The following is an 18,619-nucleotide window of genomic DNA, read 5'->3' as shown; positions in this document are numbered from 1 at the left end:
GATAATGAGACCATTACCAACCAAAGAGAGAAGATAAGAAAGTAAGAAGAACGTGAAGAGTGAGATCTGGGATGTAAGAGACAAATCCGAAAACCCAAGAAGAATAAATGTTGTCCCATTACTTAGGGTCTCTCTTCTCCTCATCTTCTTTAAGGAGACTCTTTCCTACAAAGCATGACACAACAGTTTTCATATAGACGAGGCTATTGGTTTTGGCTCTGGACAAGTCATTTGTAAATAAAATCCTCTCAGTTTCCTTAGGGACACGTTATACACTGCAGTGATTGGACAGTGGTTGTGTGGCAGGAGACACAGAGATTGTACAGATGTCCTGACAGGAAACCTCCAGAGGAGACGCCTCAGATCTCCTAACCTCTCATTATCTGAAAGACAATTAAATGAAAGATGGTGGGAAGGAAGTAAAGCGCTTCACCATCTGTGAGGACTTATTGGGGTGATTGGGTGATCCCACATCTCCAATACACAGGGCAGAATTAAGAACCACCATGGACAAGATACAATGGAGACTCACATAAGAGTGATATGGAGCAGCACTTGGGTAAAAAGTTCATACATTAATTTGTTAAAAAAGAGAATGGACAGCACCTCCAAAAATCATACATTGATCTAATGCCGCTAGGCAAAAATATATATAACTGACCATGAGGTTCTTAGGAGAACACTCTGATCAGACTGTTTGAAGCCCACTGCCATGTCATGGTGAACCTCTCAGTAGGTACCTGTAGCCTTAAAGGAGCAGTATGTGCGCTAACCACCATCGCAGTGACAATGCACCGGCAGGGTGGACGGCCTGATGCCTCACACCACCCGTGCTGGAAGAGCGAGTCCCCATGACTCCAGACCACGCCACCCCACCAGCACAAAGCCACAGCAACAATGGCTGCCACACATTAATTTATCACCGAGTTTCGAATATCACATGCGCATCTCTGAAGCCCATGTTATATCACACATATCGTACAGAGTATACATAGAAATTATGGATGGAAAATAAATGTAATGTTTGTGATTGCTCTAGTAATGGGGTGACAAAAAATCTTCCCACATATCCATGTAACGCCCATTATACACATACACATTCATGGAATGAACTTGCACCCCACTTTATTCTTCGGCTGGTCACTTAGTCTGGATGTTGTACTGAGGGCCCTGCATCTATGAGTGCTCTGCATGATCTATGAGGGCTCTGCATCTATGAGGGCTCTGCATGATCTATGAGGGCTCTGCATCTATGAGGGCTCTGCATGATCTATGAGGGCTCTGCATCTATGAGGGCTCTGCATGATCTACGAGGACTCTGCATCATCTATGAGGGCTCTGCATGATCTATGAGGGCTCTGCATGATCTATGAGGGCTCTGCATCTATGAGGGCTCTGCATGATCTACGAGGGCTCTGCATGATCTACGAGGGCTCTGCATCATCTATGAGGGCTCTGCATCTATGAGGGCTCTGCATCATCTATGAGGGCCTTGCATAATCTATGATGGCTATTCTGACTCTTCAAGGCAGTATGAGTCTCTAAATCCTTAGCCACCAATCCCTTAGATAACTGTATGATTGTTGTACTCACATGCCAGGCGTCCTCAGACAGTGCCAAGTCAGCCACACTAACTTGTAACAAGTGTCCAGGAGAAACAAAGTCGATTTTTTCTGAAATATTGTATTAAGTGCAATGCAGCAGGTGGAAAGAGTAATCCAATCAGAGAAGTATACCTGTGCATCCAAAGATGGCTACAGCAACTGATAATGAAAGGGAAGAGAGGGGCAAGGGCTAACAATCAACTACAGGAAGGAAGAAGGGACAAACTTCAAAAGGCAGAGCTTCTCCCTAGCAACAGCATAATGAAATGCACAACACAGAAAATACACAAAAAGTTGTTCCAGTCATGGGAAACAACAATGGCCCTGCATCTATGAGGGCCCTGCATCTATGAGGGCTGGGGTGGTACCATCTATCTGTTATCATTCCCGCATGGTACCTGACCCCTATTACATCTACCATGTCCAATATCGCTGCGTTCTACTAAGTCTATCCTCGGCCCACCAGATGATCACTATAGCATAAAGAATATTTTTTTCTCTATCTCACACACTCATCATGGACCTCCAGATGATGTAGAGCTCTCTCGGGATAATGTATGCAGATTAGCTCCTATGCAGGGGAAGACAGCTTCTCTTTGATGCCTACTCTCTAGGTATGACCCATTGATGAACCTTGTATTATGAGTGGGGATACCAAGGTCATGCCTCAGCAGAGCAGAGCAGGGTAATGGTTGGCTGCAGGGTTTGGATGGGAGTCTACGTGGACAGATAGGCTTCCACAGTTTGATGAAAGTGAGCATTAAGAACCTAGTAAATAAGAAGACAACGCCATTCACAATAATTCAGATGTTCTCGGTCTCCATATGTCTGGGCGCGGTTGTATCTGTTGTGTTTGCTTTTCATTTCACTAACTGCAGCCGGTACTCCAGCATAATTTCTTGTTGCCTGCACCGGCTGCTGTCTCTTTATTAACCTTTATTAAGCTTCTGAAATCATTCATGATGAGAGTAAATCACAGAGTAGGGAAGGATGTGTGCTATAACACATGGCTATTGGTCTGACTCCAGCATGGAGCACTTTAGGGGTCCTGACCACTGCTGAGATGCCAGAGTTCTCAAAGATCTCCATAAGTTTGCCTGAGGTCCCTGGTATTGGTCTTCTACTGTAGACATTGCATATGTAGCTTCAGGACGCGTTATCATCATCTCAGTAAATGAGACCTTTGCTGGTATGAATGATGTTTCCAGGATAAACCTATTGATAAAGTCATTATAACATTTCTGCATTTAGCATTAGAGCATGACCCAACCTGGACCCAAAGCCCAGAGAGCTCGAGCTGTCTGACCCTGCAGTGAGGGGCTGTTGAAGATGCTTGGTCTATAGGATGTAGCATACTCCAGGTGTATGGCGACTCACCTCAGTATATGTTCACTAGAGCTCCAGAGACATAATGTGCTGCGGTAATATAAAGTCTCATTAGTCCTTAGAGATCTGAGATCATAAGTCAGTGATGTGCCTGGGGCTCTGTGCTATCGTCAAAGGTAGAAATAACTCAAAAACCTTTGGGAAAACCAAGAGGAAAAACACAAATATTGTATTATTGTACTGAGATCAAGCAGAAAAAAATTATATCAATCTGTAAAATGAAATCAATAACTTTGTTCCTGGTAAAATTACTTATAAACAAATTAATATGCGGTATATCAGAGAAGAGCCCTCACTATAGTGTATAAGGAGCTGACCTCGCTATGGAGCCCGCTGGTCACAAGTCTAATTTACAAAGGAAATTCATTACTAGACAGGAAACCAGTAAGGCATGAGGACGGTTCTGCTGCTGAATGTACAAATCATCAGGATCCGCTGCCGGCAGCTCCTGTGTAATCACTAACCAAAGGTGTCAACGATGTGCCCTGTGGAGACAAGTCTGGAGATGCTGCTGGCAGCTCCCATGTAATCAACGAGCAATAATGTCTCTGATGTGCCTGATAGAGACAAGTCCTGAGATGCTGCCGGAAGCTCCTGCGTAATCACCAACCGATACCGTCACTAATGTGCTCAATGGCAACAGATCTAGAGATGCTGCTGGCAGCTGCTGTGTAATCGCTAACCAAAGGCAGCCCCGATGTGCCCTGTGGAGACAAGTCTGGAGATGCTGCTGGCAGCTCACATGTAATTAATGAGCAATAATGTCTCTGATGTGCCTGATAGAGACAAGTCCTGAGATGCTGCCGGACGCTCCTGCGTAATCACCAACCGATACTGTCACTAATGTGCTCAATGGCAACAGATCCGGAGATGCTGCTGGCAGCTCCTGTGTAATCACCGACCAAGTGGCAGCAGGTGAAAACTGTGACCCAAAGAGGTGGCACCAGGTGCTACTCCATGGCTGACCTACAGAAGGTGGTAGAGCGGGTAAGCTGCTACAGCCCAAAGGAGGGATGAAGAATGAGGGCAGGCACTGTAGGGACTCTGGAACCACGGGTGCAGATTGGACTGGCTGAAGAACAGAAAAGTACTGTCAGGTGCGGGCTGGACCGGGTGTGAGACAGATGGGCAATGGCAGGTGCAATCTGGACCGGCTGATGGACAGAAGAGTGCAGAAAGGCACATGCAGACGGGCACAGACAGGTAAGAGCAGACAGGTACTGAGTAAACAGGCAATCAGGCGGATCTGAGGAACCTGACAACTAGCAATCATGCAAGGCATACCAACAATGTAGCTCAGGCACCGCCATATAGGAGGAGAAGCCTTAAATAGAAGAGAGCAAGAGGAGAGGTGGGAGAGTTCAAAATGTACACGTTGTTCCAGTAGTTTGGAGGCATAGGGGAGAAGTGATATGGGGCGATAGGTCAAGGGTGGGCTTTTTGAGGATGGGTGTGACCGAGGTATGTTTCAATCAGGATGGAAGACACGAGTTGTTATTGACAGGTTGAAGAGGTGGATTAGACTTGTGATGAAGACTGTGGTAAAGTTTGGAATGAGGTGGGACGTTTTTGTGTCACGTTCACAGGTGGTGAGGCAAAGTCTTCAGCTGACATGAGAGGGAGGGGGAACTGGTGGACGCAGGAAATAACTGAAAGTACTGAATAGCTGTTTAGGGTTGTGAGACAGGTATGATATGCGGGAGGAGAAGTCGGGTTGTTTTGCTGCAGTCAGAATTTGCACAGCATTTTTACAACTTCTGTTACTTGACGGGCAACTCCGCTTCTTTTCTTTGGCAGACGTACAATGGTAGCATTGTAGATGAGGGCCATAAAGAACATGACATAATTTTGTTTCCATTTCCAATTATGAATTGGAAATGGAAACAAAATTATACTTGGCTGAGTTGCGACGTTGTGTCGCTGTACACAAGTATACCCCATGACATAGCTATGAGAGCATTACAATTTCATCTTATAGATTTTGGACAGTACTCTCAAGATTTAATAAATTTTGCTTTACAGGTTATATTTTTTCTTATAAAACATAATATCTTTTTGTTTGGTGATGAAATATATGTTCAAAAGTTGGGAATCCCAATGGGGGCGAAATACTCACCGTCCCTAGCCAATTTAACCATGGCATATTGGGAACAGAAATATATATATTCGGCAGAGAATCCTTTTATTGATCACATCTCCTGGTATGGCAGATACATTGACGACACCCTCATTATTTGGGGGGGCGATGTGTCTGCCATACCGGGATTTGTGGAGCATATTAATGAAAACGATTTTGGTATAAAATTTACATATGTTTGTGATCAATATAATATATCCTTTCTTGATCTTGATTTGTGCGGTATTGCTGAGGAATACATCATTAGCAAGACGCACGTAAAGCCAATTAGTGGGAATACGATTTTACATGCCAGTAGCCATCCTGCCCACACAATTAAATCTATACCTGTGGGAGAGTTCACTAGGTTGAGACGAAATTGTAGCAGGGAAGAAGATAAATTAAAGGAATTTGGTGAACTCAGGAACAAACTTAGGGCTCGGAAATATCCGAACTGGTCGCTGAATAGAGCCACAAACATAGTAGACAAAAAATGCAGAGAAGATCTATTGGCACCTAACATGACTAATGGCTCCACTAAAAAGAAATATAGTGATAAACCTCATGTTTGCCAACAATTTAGCTCTCAGTTTAACCAAATTAAAAAAATTATTAACAAAAGGTTACCTATTCTGTATGAAGACAACACGCTCATGAATATTCTGAGGGATGGAGTGAGTGTAGTAGCGAGGAGGGCGCAGACTATTGGGGATATAATTGCCCCTAATTCAACCTTGCCTAAATTTAGATCAAATACATGGCTTGAATTTAAGAGTTTTTTCAAATGCGGCATTGTAGCTTGTAGCACATGTGCACACTCGCATTTGGGTAATACCTTCCAAAACTCAGAAAAAAACAAAAATGATAATATAAATAGTTTTAGCAACTGTCACACCAAAAATGTGGTATATAAAATAGATTGTGTGGCATGCCAGGTCTCTTATATAGTATGCACGTCAAGGAAATTAAAAACACGGGTTACCGAACATCTGAGGGATGTTAATAACTGTAATATAGCAAATAGAAATGTCTCAATGGTATCAAGACACTTTGGCATAAAACACAATGGTGATACCACAGCTTTAAGAGTACATGGCATTGAGAGAATTTACCCTCAAAGCCGCGGGGGTGATGTTAAAAGACACCTACTCACTAGAGAGGCTTTTTGGATTTACAATCTTAATACTCGTTTCCCTGCAGGTTTGAACAAAAGAAACGAAATACTGTATCATTACTATTAATATTTTATTGTTTATTGTTTTTTAAGCTTTGTGTGCTGTTTTATAATTGTATTTGGATATTTTGATAATTGTGATTTCAGGACCTTCTCGGTTAATCATGTGACAAATGAAGGGTTTGTGATAGGTCTATGGGTGCTATATGTGTAGTACTCTTTTTAGAAATCATATGGGCATGAGTAACATCTATAGTGATTGAAACGCGTTGCCATAATCCATGCAATCACCTGTTTTGTCTACCACCTGTAAGGATTATCCTGTCATGACTATGTTGGATTAATAAAGAATTTCACCATACGTTTTTCGTAATTGCATGTGCTCCAGTAGATGGCAAGTGCTGCATCAAGTGGTCTCTGCTCCTCTTCCTCCACCTTAACATCACACACAGTACAGTCCTCAGCGGTAGCACCCCAATCACCTTTTTTTTCCCCTACATCACAACTCTCCAAGTGCCCAACTGACTGTTGGGCCCCCTAACAGCCGTCGGTCCAGTTGACTATGTGGGGTAGCTTCTTCCTGGTGAGGTCCGTTAAGGGTTTTGCCAGGCTACTATAGTGCTGTAGGAAGCGCCTATAGTACCTGCAGTGCCCAGGAAGGACATCACCTATTTCTTGGTCCTGGGAGTGGGCCAGAACACAATCGCGTCCACTTTTCCAGGTTCTGGCTTTATGGAGCCCCGCCTATCCTGTGCCCCAGGTAGTGGACCTCACTCATGCCCATCTGGCTCTTTCCCGGCTTGATGGTAAGACCGGCTCTATGAATTCACAAATTCACCTGAGCACCTCCTCAAGGTGCTGCAGGTGTTCACCCCAAGAGGAACTGAAGATGGCAATGTCATCCAGGTATGCCACAGCGTACTTCTCCAGTCCCTGAAGCAGGTGATTTATCATCCACTGGAAAGTGGCAGGAGCATTCTTCATGCCGAAGGGCATAACCGTGGACTCGTACAGTCCAAAAGGTGTGATAAAGGCGGACTTCTCCTGCGCCTCGGGGCTCAGGGGAATCTGCCAGTATCCTCAACTCAGATCCATTATGGTTAGATATTTTGCGCCAGCTAAACTCTCAAACAGCTCATCGATGTGCGGCATTGGGTGCGCGTCAGAGGCTGTGATGGTGTTGAGCACCCTGTAGTCCACGCAGAACTGGGTGGTCCGATCCTTCTTTGGTACGAGAACTACAGGTGAGGCCCACACGCTTTTGGACCATTGAATCACCCCCAGCTTTAACATCTCATCGATCTCCTGGCGCATAACCTGCTGCACCTCGTCAGAGATCCGATAGGCTGTTCGCCATAGTGGGGCATGATTCCCGGTGTCCACCTCGTGGACCGCTAACTCAGTCCTTTCAGGTCGGTTGGAGAACACGGCCTGGAAGAGTTCTAGCTTGGTCCGCAACTGCGACCGCTGAAGTTTGGTTAGCAAGGCGCTTACCTCCACGTCCTCAATGAACCCACCGGCCTTGGCTTGGGCCAGCATGTCCAGGAGGGGGTCTTCTACTCATCTTCGGGCAGGCTGCAGACCAGTAGGATGTAAGGTTCACGTTTGTGATGAGCCTTCATCATGTTGATGTGAAAGGCCTTTCACCTACCCCGAGCGTGGACAAGCGTGACCACGTAGGTGACTGGGTTGAACTGTTGGTGGACGACGTACGGGCCTTCCCAGGCTGCCTGAAGCTTATCCTTTGGTACGGGGTCCAGCACCCACACCTTTTGACCCATGTGGTAAGTCCGCTCCCGGGCATTCTGGTCGTACCAGTGCTTCTGATCAGCCTGAGCCTGCGTCATGTTGTCATGCATCAAGTCTGCATTTTTTCAAAGAAGCGCATGACATACTCCACTGTGGACACTTCAAAAGGGTTCAGCTCCTCTTCCCAGGATTCCTTTACCAACTCAAGGGGTCCCCGGACTCGCTTGCCGTACAGGAGCTCGAATGGGGAGAACCCCCGTAGAGGCCTGCGGAACCTCTCAGTATGCGAGTATTAGGTGTGGGAGGTACTGCTTCCAGTCACATCCTTGGGTCTCAACCAGCATGCGTAGCATCTGTTTGAGGGTACCATTGAAGCGTTCACACAAGCCATTGGTCTGTGGGTGATACGCACTTGATACCAGACGCTTCACCTGCATTTTCTAACATAGAGCCTCCATTAGGCGAGACATGAATTGAGTCCCTTGATCGGTAAGCATCTCCCTGGGAAATCCTACATGTGAAAAGATAGCCAACAGTGCATCCGCCACCTTATCAGCCCTAGTTGAGGACAGAGCCACTGCCTCTGGGTACCGGGCTCTCTGTCCATCACGAACTGTCGCACCTCAGCTGGGAAAATATGTAGAAACTAGTCTTTGATCATCAGGTCCGCAGCTGTGCAAAGGTGGTCACTGACAGTCCTTGGGTCCACTGGTCAAAGTGGGTCCCGAGTCCATGCACCACATCGCTATGACTGTCATGTGGGCCACGTTGGAGGTTCCGGAACTTTTTACTGTAAACTTCAGGTGTAAGCTGGTACTTCTTTATCAGGGCCTGCTTGATGTCCTCAAAGTCATCATCTTGGTCTTGAGGAAGAGAAGCAAATGCATCCAGAGCTTTGCCTTTTAGCCCTGGGGTCAGGTATCGGGCCCATTGGTTCCCAGGCAGCCGGTACTGTCAGCAGGCTTTCTCATAGGCCCGCAGAAAAGTGTCCAAGTCCCCGTCCTTTTCCATCAGAGGAAAGTGCTCTGGCCGGGGCTTAGGGATCTGAGCGCTGTTGGGCTCACTGCTAGACTGCAACGTCCTTGGCATCTGGAGTCAGGCTAACTCCTGCTGGTGCTCCCGCACCGCTTACCGCTTGCCGCTCAGCTCTTTCCGCCTCCCGCTGTGCCTCCCGCTCAGCTCGGTGCTCAGCTTGGGCCTCCTGCTGATATTGCTGGATCATCCTCAGATGTCCATCACGGTCATCAGTGGGGAGTTGTTCCAAGGCCGAATGCAGGAGGGGGTCTAATCTGCCCTGGTTGCTAGTAGGGCTGGCATTCAGTGGTTGGAACTCGGCTGCAGCACCATTTTCGCTTGTGCTGGTTTCTGCATCCACTGGTCTCGGAGACCAGGCTTGGTCTACTTCAAATTGCACCAGTTCTGTGACCATTGATCCCTGGTTTTGCTATGGGGGTCCAGGATGTGGTACATGCATACTCCAACAAGAGTTTCCTTCTTCTGCTGGGTGTACCAGGCGTCTCCTTTTGAGGCCATCATTGCCAAATAAAAGGTAGGATAGAAAAACAAAGAGAAGGGAGGGGGTAATCGCAAGTACACACGGTATCGTCTCAGGACTAGTAAACACTGAGCTTGCTCTCCAAACTTATTTGTGCAGAGTCCTCTCCAAACTTATTTGTGCAAGTTTTTAGTGAGAGGAATGATTGCTCAAACCAGATCACTAATGCTCTATTATCCCACCACTCTGCCACCAATATGTCACGGTTCACACTGTGCAGCCAACAATATGTCACGTATCCCAACAATATGTCAGGGATCATGGGGAGGATAATAATAATAATAATCTTTATTTTTATATAGCGCTAACATATTCCGCAGAGCTTTACAGTTTTGCACACATTATCATCACTGTCCCCGATGGGGCTCACAATCTAAATTCCCTATCAGTTTGTCTTTGGAATGTGGGAGGAAACCGGAGAACCCAGAGTAAACCCACGCAAACAAGGGGAGAACATACAAACTCCTTGCAGATGTTGTCCAAGGTGGGATTAGAACCCAGCGCTGCGAGGCTGCAAAGATACCTGTATCGTCCCCACTTCTCACACCAATTTGTCACGAACCGGGGTTGTTTGGTTGCTCCTGGTTCCTTCTGAAGGGGATTTATCTATATCCCACCTCCCTGTTCCGGTTTGGAATTTGCAGATCTCTGATGCCACCCTTACCCTCAGGTCAGAGGAGGTACTGCACCTAGGGTAATTAGTCGACAGAAAGGCTGCCTGCTATGTACTGGCTATTGGCCATGCTGCAGCGAGGGCAATATAACTACTCCCATGCAGGCAGGAACAATAATTATCAACGCTGCTGTCGCTACAAAGATTCCCAATCGCACAGAACAAAGTATGCTGCAACAAGCTCTGATTAATGGGTCCGGAGCCAACCCAAATCAGTAGCGTAATTTATCTCAGTTTTTTAAAAGAACGAAAGAGACAAGCTAGTAAAATTAGATATTTTACTCCATAAAAGGTAGGCAGTATTTACAAAGTATTAAAGATATTATAAAGAAGACAACATCATGTGTACATTGCAATTACAAAAAAAAGGGATTAACATTGAAAAACACTTACAGGTCGTTATATCATGGCATCATTATGGCAGCCGTGTACTGAGGAGGAGAAAGGACTTCCATATATATGTAGATGCATGACAACAGCTTGCCGACTGTTGTTAGCTCGCTTCCTGGACCTACTCTGCCCCCCCTTAGCAGGGGTAAGAGATATGCCCTCTCCTCGTAACATCACTGAGTGGCTGAGTAATGACATGTACTCCTCTTCTACTATTTTATGTTTCTGAGTTCCCAGAACAAAGACATTCCTGAGTGAGCAGGGAGGGGGAATGAGTGCCTTTACGGGATTAATCATCTGCAGCCTACAAGCCATACCCTGCTCACACATTGGTATCACGTTGCAGTGTCTGTTGGTTTGTGGTATGAGCGAATGCAGAGGGTGGAGAAAAGGGGGGTCGAAGCTGCAGTGTGTAAGTTATAGAGAAATGGCGTGCCCTCAGTGAATGGTTAGGTAGGTGCTGGCTGAACGTGGAGGTGATCCAGTCAAAGTCATAAGACTGCCACGACTGTGGGAGCATACCTGAGAAGACTGAGAATTTCTGTCCTCTGCCAGCCTCCCTGTTGGTCCTCTCTTAATACAAAGTATATTTTGCTATATTATAGTCTGAACTCTGTTACGCCATTATAACTAATCCGTTTGGGCTTTTTTTTAAATTTCCCCTTGTATATAGTCCTTGTATATATTTCTGTATATATTTTGTACATATGCTACAACCACAAAAAAAAATTTGTACCTTTTTCACATGTCTGTGTATAGCTCGGCATCCCCAATGTTGGGATTGGTATACCAATTTCTCTGTTTTTTTGTATTTATCATTTCTTTTACTCTGCCTCTAATTATGTGTATACTTGTTTTCTATTGAGGTTTGACAAAGACCCATCACGGGGTCAAAACGTTACCTACTTTAAACCTACTACGGAGACCTTCTCTAAATTGCCTTAATATTGTGGTGACTTTAATAAACGTTTGCTCTTGTTAGGCATTCAAAAATCCAAAATCTGAGTGTGGCTGTTTTCTCAAATATATGAAGCTGCAGTGTGTGTCTGACATAGTACTTTTTAGAATGAATCTCACATTATGACATTTTTTACATTACCTTGACATGGTGGATGACCATTGCGGCTTTTCTATTTTTGCAGATGTTTCCTGGCCCTCAAAAGAATCCAGTAGAATGCAATTCAATTGTAATCAAATCCTGACAGTGTTGTTGCGATGTTCTGCAAGGTCATGTAGCGATGTTCTGCAGGGTGACATGACGATGTTGTGCGGGGTGATGGGATGATGTTCTGCGGGGTGACGGATTGATGTTCTGTGAGGAGACAGGTCTCTGTTCTGCAGGGTCATATAGCGATGTTCTCCAGGGTGATGGGTCAATGTACTGCAGGGTCATGTAGTGATGTTCTGCAGGGTGATGGGTCTGTATTCTGCAGAGTGATGAGTTGATGTTCTGCAGGGTCATGTAGTGATGTTCTGCAGGGCTGTGTGTCGATGTTCTGCAGGGTGATGGTTTGATGTGCTGCAGGGTGATGGGTCAAAGTTCTGCAGGATGACAGGTCGGGTGACGAACTTCTAACTCCCAGACTTTCACTAACTTCTAACTCCCAGACTCTCACTAACTTCTAACTCTCAGACTTTCACTAACGTCTAACTCCCAGACTCTCACTAACTTCTAACTCCCAGACTTTCACTAACCTCTAACTCCCAGACTTTCACTAACGTCTAACTCCCAGACTCTCACTAACTTCTAACTCCCAGACTTTCACTAACCTCTAACTCCCAGGCTTTCACTAACTTCTAACTCCCAGACTCTCACTAACTTCTAACTCTCAGACTTTCACTAACGTCTAACTCCCAGACTCTCACTAACTTCTAACTCCCAGACTTTCACTAACCTCTAACTCCCAGGCTTTCACTAACGTCTAACTCCCAGACTCTCACTAACTTCTAACTCCCAGACTCTCACTAACTTCTAACTCCCAGAATTTCACTAACTTCTAAGTCCCAGAATTTCACTAACTTCTAACTCCCAAACTTTCACTAACTTCTAACTCACGGACTCTCAATAACATCTAACTCTCAGACTTTCACTAACTTCTAACTCCCAGAATTTCACTAACTTCTAACTCCAAAACTTTCACTAACTTCTAACTCACAGACTCTCACTAAATTCTAACTCCTAACTCCCAGACTCTTACTAACTTCTAACTCCCAGACTTTCACTAATGTCTATCTCCCAGACTTTCACTAACTTCTAACTCCCAGGCTTTCACTAACTTCTAACTCCCAGACTCTCACTAACTTCTAACTCCCAGAGTTTCACTAATGTCTATCTCCCAGACTTTCACTAACTTCTAACTCCCAGGCTTTCACTATCTTCTAATTCAAAAAACTTTATTTAACTTCTAACTCCCAGACTCTCACTAACTTCTAACTCCCAGACTCTCACTAACTTCTAACTCCCAGACTCTCACTAACTTCTAACTCCCAGACTTTCACTAACTTCTAACTCCCAGGCTCTCATTAACTTCTAACTCCCAGACTCTCACTAACTTCTAACTCCCAGACTCTCACTAACTTCTAACTCCCAGACTCTCACTAACTTCTAACTCCCAGACTTTCACTAACTTCTAACTCCCAGGCTCTCATTAACTTCTAACTCCCAGACTTTCACTAACTTCTAACTCCCAGACTTTCACGATCTTCTAATTCAAAAAAGTTTCACTAACTTATAACTCCCAGACTCTCACTAACTTCTAACTCCCAGATTCTCACTAACTTCTGACTCCAAGACTCTCATTAACAACTAATTCCAAGACTTTCACTAACTTCTAACTCCCAGAATTTCACTAACTTCTAACTCCCAGACTTTCACTAACTTCTAACTCCCAGAATTTCACTATCTTCTAACTCTCAGACTTTTACTAACTTCTAACTCCAAGACTCTCACTAACTTCTATCTCCCAGACTTTCACTAACTTCTAACTCACAGACTCTCACTAACTTCTAACCCCCAGACATTCACTAACTTCTAACTCCCAGACTTTCACTAACTTCTAACTACAAGACTTTCACTAACTTTTAAGTCCCAGACTTTCACTAACTTCTAACTTCCAGACTTTCACTAACTTTTAAGTCCCAGAATGTCACTAACTTCTATCTCCCAAACTTTCACTAACTTCTAACTACAAGACTTTCACTAACTTATAACTCACGGACTCTCAATAACTTATAACTCCCAGATTCTCACTAACTTCTAACTCCCAGAGTCTCATTAACATCTGACTCCAAGACTTTCATTAATTTCTAACTCCCATACTTTCACTAACTTCTAACTCCCAGACTCTCACTAACTTCTAACCCCAGACATTCACTAACTTCTAACTCCCAGACTTTCACTAACTTCTAACTTCCAGACTTTCACTAACTTCTAAGTCCCAGAATTTCACTAACTTCTAAATCCCAAACTTTCACTAACTTCTAACTTCCAGACTCTCACTAACTTCTAACTCTCAGACTTTCACTAACTTCTAACTCCCATAATGTCACTAACTTCTATCTCCCAAACTCTAACTTCTAACTCTCAGACTTTTACTAACTTCTATCTCCCAGACTTTCACTAACTTCTAACTCTCAGACTCTTACTAACTTCTATCTCCCAGACTTTCACTGACTTCTAACTCCCAGAATTTCACTAACTTCTAACACCCAGATTCTCACTAACTTTTAACTCACGGACCCTCAATAACTTCTAACTCCCAGACTTTCACTAACTTCTAACTTACAGAATGTCACTAACTTCTAACTCCCAGACTTTCACTAACTTCTAACTCCCAGACTCTCACTAACTTCTAACTCCCAGACTTTCACTAACTTCTAACTCCCATACTCTCACTAACTTCTAACTCCCAGACTTTCACTAACTTCTAACTCACGGACTCTCAATAACCTCTAACTCCCAGACTTTCACTAGCTTCTAACTCACAGACTTTCACTAACTTCTAACTCCCAAACTTTCACTAACTTCTAACTCTCAGACTTTCACTAACTTCTAACTCCCAGACTTTCACTAACTTCTAACTCCCGTAGTTTTTTACTTTTCCTGTATGCAGTTTTGTGGGGTCTTACTTTATTGTGTGCTCACGTTTTAGTTTGCCATTTTAGGTGCATAACATTTTTCGATCACTTTTAAATTCATTTTTGTGAGGCGGTATAAGCAAAATCCAGCAATTCTGTAATTGTTTTTTATATTTTTATTCTTAAATCGTGCAGCATGCAGAATAAGTAGTGATGTAGTTTTGTAGTTCAGGTCAATAGTTACATAGATATCCAGCTTCTATCATTTTTGTACATTTTAATACTTTTGCACAACAAAATCACTTTTTACCACCATTTTTATTGGCATCATTGCTGAGAGCCAGAACTTTTGTTCTTTCTTTCAGTTACAGAGATGTCTGAGGGCTTGGTTGTTACATAACAAGTTGTAGATTTATTGGTACCATTGATAGTGCTTGTACCGGTGAGAACACAGGTCCTCGCAGTCCCACTGGAGCCTGGCTGTGTGTAGCAGAGGGATACTGGCAGCTGACCACATCAGGACAGAGCTGCACCATGCAATTCACATGACACACATACTCGTTTTAGAGCACAAAGCCACCAGTACTCGTCATGGATATATCCATCATACAGCATTAGGAACTTAATGGGAACGTGTTCTTTCCATGTTTTTCACAGATAAAACATAAATGAGTCCTAAGATGAAGAAGAAACCAGGATTTTGCCTTCAGAAGGTTCTTGTTTTTTTATTCCGGTTCTTTCTCGCACATTAATGTAAGGTCATTCTCAGATTGAGTTTCCTGATGGCGTTCTTCATTTCTTTATTCTTCAGGCTGTAGATCAGGGGGTTGATGGTCGGGATTATCACACAGTAGGAGAGAGCCAACATCCTGTCCTCATAAGGGGAAAATGGATTGTCCAATCGAAGGTGAACAAACATGGCGGCCCCAAAGAAAATAATAACAGAGACCAGATGAGAACCACAGGTAACAAAAGCTTTATGACGAGACTCTGCAGAACGGAGGCGGAATATTGAGTTCAGGATCCTGATATAAGAGCAGATTATTAATATACTTGGGAACACGGTTGCAGCCACAGACACAACTAATAGGTAAATCTTGACCATATATGTATTGGCACAGGCTATTGTCATCATTGGAGGGACATCACAGAAGAAATGAGCAATAACATGAGATCTGCAATACGGCAAATTGTACATCATAACACATTCAATGGCTGCATTCCCAATTGCAAACACAGAGATACAAAGTGTCACCCGATAACAAAAGCTGACAGACAACACAGACCTGTATCTGAGGGGGTGACATATGGCCATGTAGCGGTCAAACGCCATCACTGTCAGTATGGAACATTCATAACCAGCGGTAGCTATAAATATAGAGAACTGCAGGAGGCAGCTAAACGTGGAGATGGTCCTTCCTACCGGGATGTAGCTGTGAAGAGCCTTAGGAACTGTGCAATTGATGGACACAAGCTCAATGAATGACAAAACCTTCAGGAAAAAATACATTGGAGAGTGGAGTCGAGGACTGAGAGTGACGGCCACAATGATGAGACCATTACCAACTAACGAGAGAAGATAAGAAAGAAGAAAGAAAATAAATAAAGAGACCTGGGACATAGGAGACAAATCTGAGAACCCAAGAAGAATAAACGTTGTCCCATTACTGGGAGCCTCTCTTCTCTTCATCTTCTTTTAGGAGATGGACTCTTTTTACCAACACATAAGTCAACAGTTTAAATCTGCCGCACCCAATTGGTATTAGCACCAGATATTGGTTGTATAGCACCAGATATGGTGGTTGTATGGCACCAGGTATTGGTTGTGTAGCACCAGATATGGTCTGTATTCTGCAGTGATTGGACAGTGGTTGTGTGGCAGGAGATTAAGAGATTGTACAGATGTCGGGACAGGAAACCTCCAGAGGAGACGAATCAGATCTCCTAACCTCTCGTTACCTGAAAGACAATTAAATGGAAGATGGTGGGAGAAGGAAGTAAAGTGTTTCACCATCTGTGATGACATTTTGGGATGCTGGGACATTTCTGGAACAGAAAATCTCTCTTTACTTCTGTGGAGTCGCCATGAACAAGGTACAATGGAGAATCAAAAGAAAGAGATGGAAGCAGCACTCAGTGTAAATGGTCCATGATGTGACCCACCACACCAGCTCTCCCCATATGTCTTTATGGTTTACGTGGTCATATGTATGTGCGTGCTCCCTACTTTATCCATCTGCGGATCCCTATGTTAGTCCGGGGTCCTGTGTATCTAATCTAATGGCTGTCACATACTGATCTTTCCTCGTAATGAACATCGTGCCATGTTCAGTGCAGCACAGGGTAATGGTTGGAGAGTAGTGATGAGCGAACGTGCTCGCCACTACTCGTTACCCCCCCAAGTATCACTATGCTCGGTGTACTCGGCGAGCACCGAGCATTTCCAGGATTATCCGTCAGTCTCCAACCAGCAGTTTTGGCGGACTTTAGAGACCCAATCATGGTGCAGGGATTGTCTGCCAGGCCATGAAATGCAGCAGCCATCTTTGTTGTGGTCGTGCAGTGATTGGCTGGGCCGCACAGCAGCATCCCGAGTATAAGAGACCTGGTGCCGCCCTGCTCGCCGCATTCTGTTGCTGTTTCAGCGAGAGTAGGGAGAGCTGCTGCCGAGATAGGGTCAGAATCGTGGTTTTAGAGTTAGTGCAGATCTGCAACTCTTACATCCACAACTCCTGAGAAACCAACAGTCCTTTTAAGGGCTAATTCATGGGTCCCGATATTGCAGCGCTAGGCAGGCAGAGCACAGCATATCCACATCAGTGCAAGGCCTGCAGGCACTGTATGTGTGTCCATTGCTCCCACTGCATCCCTCCCAAAGCTCCATAACTGCCTGCTGCTGCTTCTTTACTATATACTTTTTTTTTTTTCAAAAAATTCACCCCCAAAAAACGAAAATATACAGTCTGTTCTGTCAGACTGAGGCCTATTGAAAAATCCTAGTTTGTCAGGCATACGTAGCATAGTTGTGTGTGCTACCCTTGTGCCACTTTTTTTTGTGTCTGTGTTTTAAATTCAGTGTAAAAGGCCTCATACATCTGCGTGCTCCAAGTTTGTGCATTGTAGGCCGGTGTACCTCTTTTTTTTTGCTGTCTGATACTCTAATTCTATACAGCACTAGTTAGCATGCATTTACTTCACAAAAAAGCCCACAAAAATTGAATACAGTCTGTTAGATCAGGTTGAGGCCTGTCTGGTGTTTGGGTTAAAAAAGTCGTTGATTTGCAGGAAAATTGATCAGATATTATTTTGCTACTAATAAATATATTTTTGTTGAGCATTTGAAATAGTGCAGTAGTCCATTTAAAATGGTTAAGGCAAGGGGCGGGGAAGTGGACGTGATGATGATGGTGCATGCAGAGGACGAGGCCGTGGCCAAGGTGAAAGTGGGCAACAACCAAGGACCACATCTTCTCGCTCGACCTTTCTGTCCCAGTTTCTAGGGGACCGCAGCACACCACTATTGAAGCCAGAGCAATGTGAAATGGTTGTTGGTTGGATAGCGGATAATGCTTCCAGTCACTTAGTCACCACCACCACCTTGTCTTCCACACGGTCAAGTGTGAGTAGCCGTGAGTGTGGCCCGGATATTCCTCGACCTGATCCTCCTTCTTTCCACCATGCCGAGTGCCCTGAGACAACTGATCCCACACTTGGACACTCTGAAGAGCTGTTCAGTTTTCCATTTCAAGATTCCGGACTCTCTGTGTCACGGGAGACCTAGGTAGGATAGAGCTAATAACCCGGGCCCCTGCGATTTCCCTCAGACTAGGGAAACCCTGACTGACCCTCTGCCCAGAGTTTACACTGATGGTGTGCATGTCTGAGCCTCCACCCT

The 18,619-nt window shown here is 44.5% G+C and overlaps 1 protein-coding gene across 6 annotated transcripts in view; it reads right to left on the bottom strand.

Annotated features, from left to right (window-relative positions):
• Positions 1-14,902: 14,902 nt before the first annotated feature.
• LOC143785030 (uncharacterized) overlaps positions 14,903-18,619 on the bottom strand; it is a 69,024-nt gene continuing 65,307 nt past the window's right edge. For 2 of the 6 annotated variants that reach the window (XM_077273680.1, XM_077273681.1), the window contains exon 6: positions 14,903-16,683. In XM_077273680.1, coding sequence (XP_077129795.1) covers positions 16,487-16,683 — 197 coding nt within the window. In that variant the 3' untranslated portion in view covers positions 14,903-16,486. The remainder of the gene's footprint in view (positions 16,684-18,619) is intronic. The other 4 variants (XM_077273685.1, XR_013217948.1, XM_077273683.1 and 1 more) reach the window with 4 other exon arrangements.

This window comes from Ranitomeya variabilis, chromosome 7 (genome assembly GCF_051348905.1).
Source record: "Ranitomeya variabilis isolate aRanVar5 chromosome 7, aRanVar5.hap1, whole genome shotgun sequence".
In the NCBI taxonomy this organism is placed as follows: domain Eukaryota; kingdom Metazoa; phylum Chordata; class Amphibia; order Anura; family Dendrobatidae; genus Ranitomeya; species Ranitomeya variabilis.
Note: the sequence above shows the minus strand (reverse complement) of the source record. Positions and strands in the feature narration are given on the sequence as shown.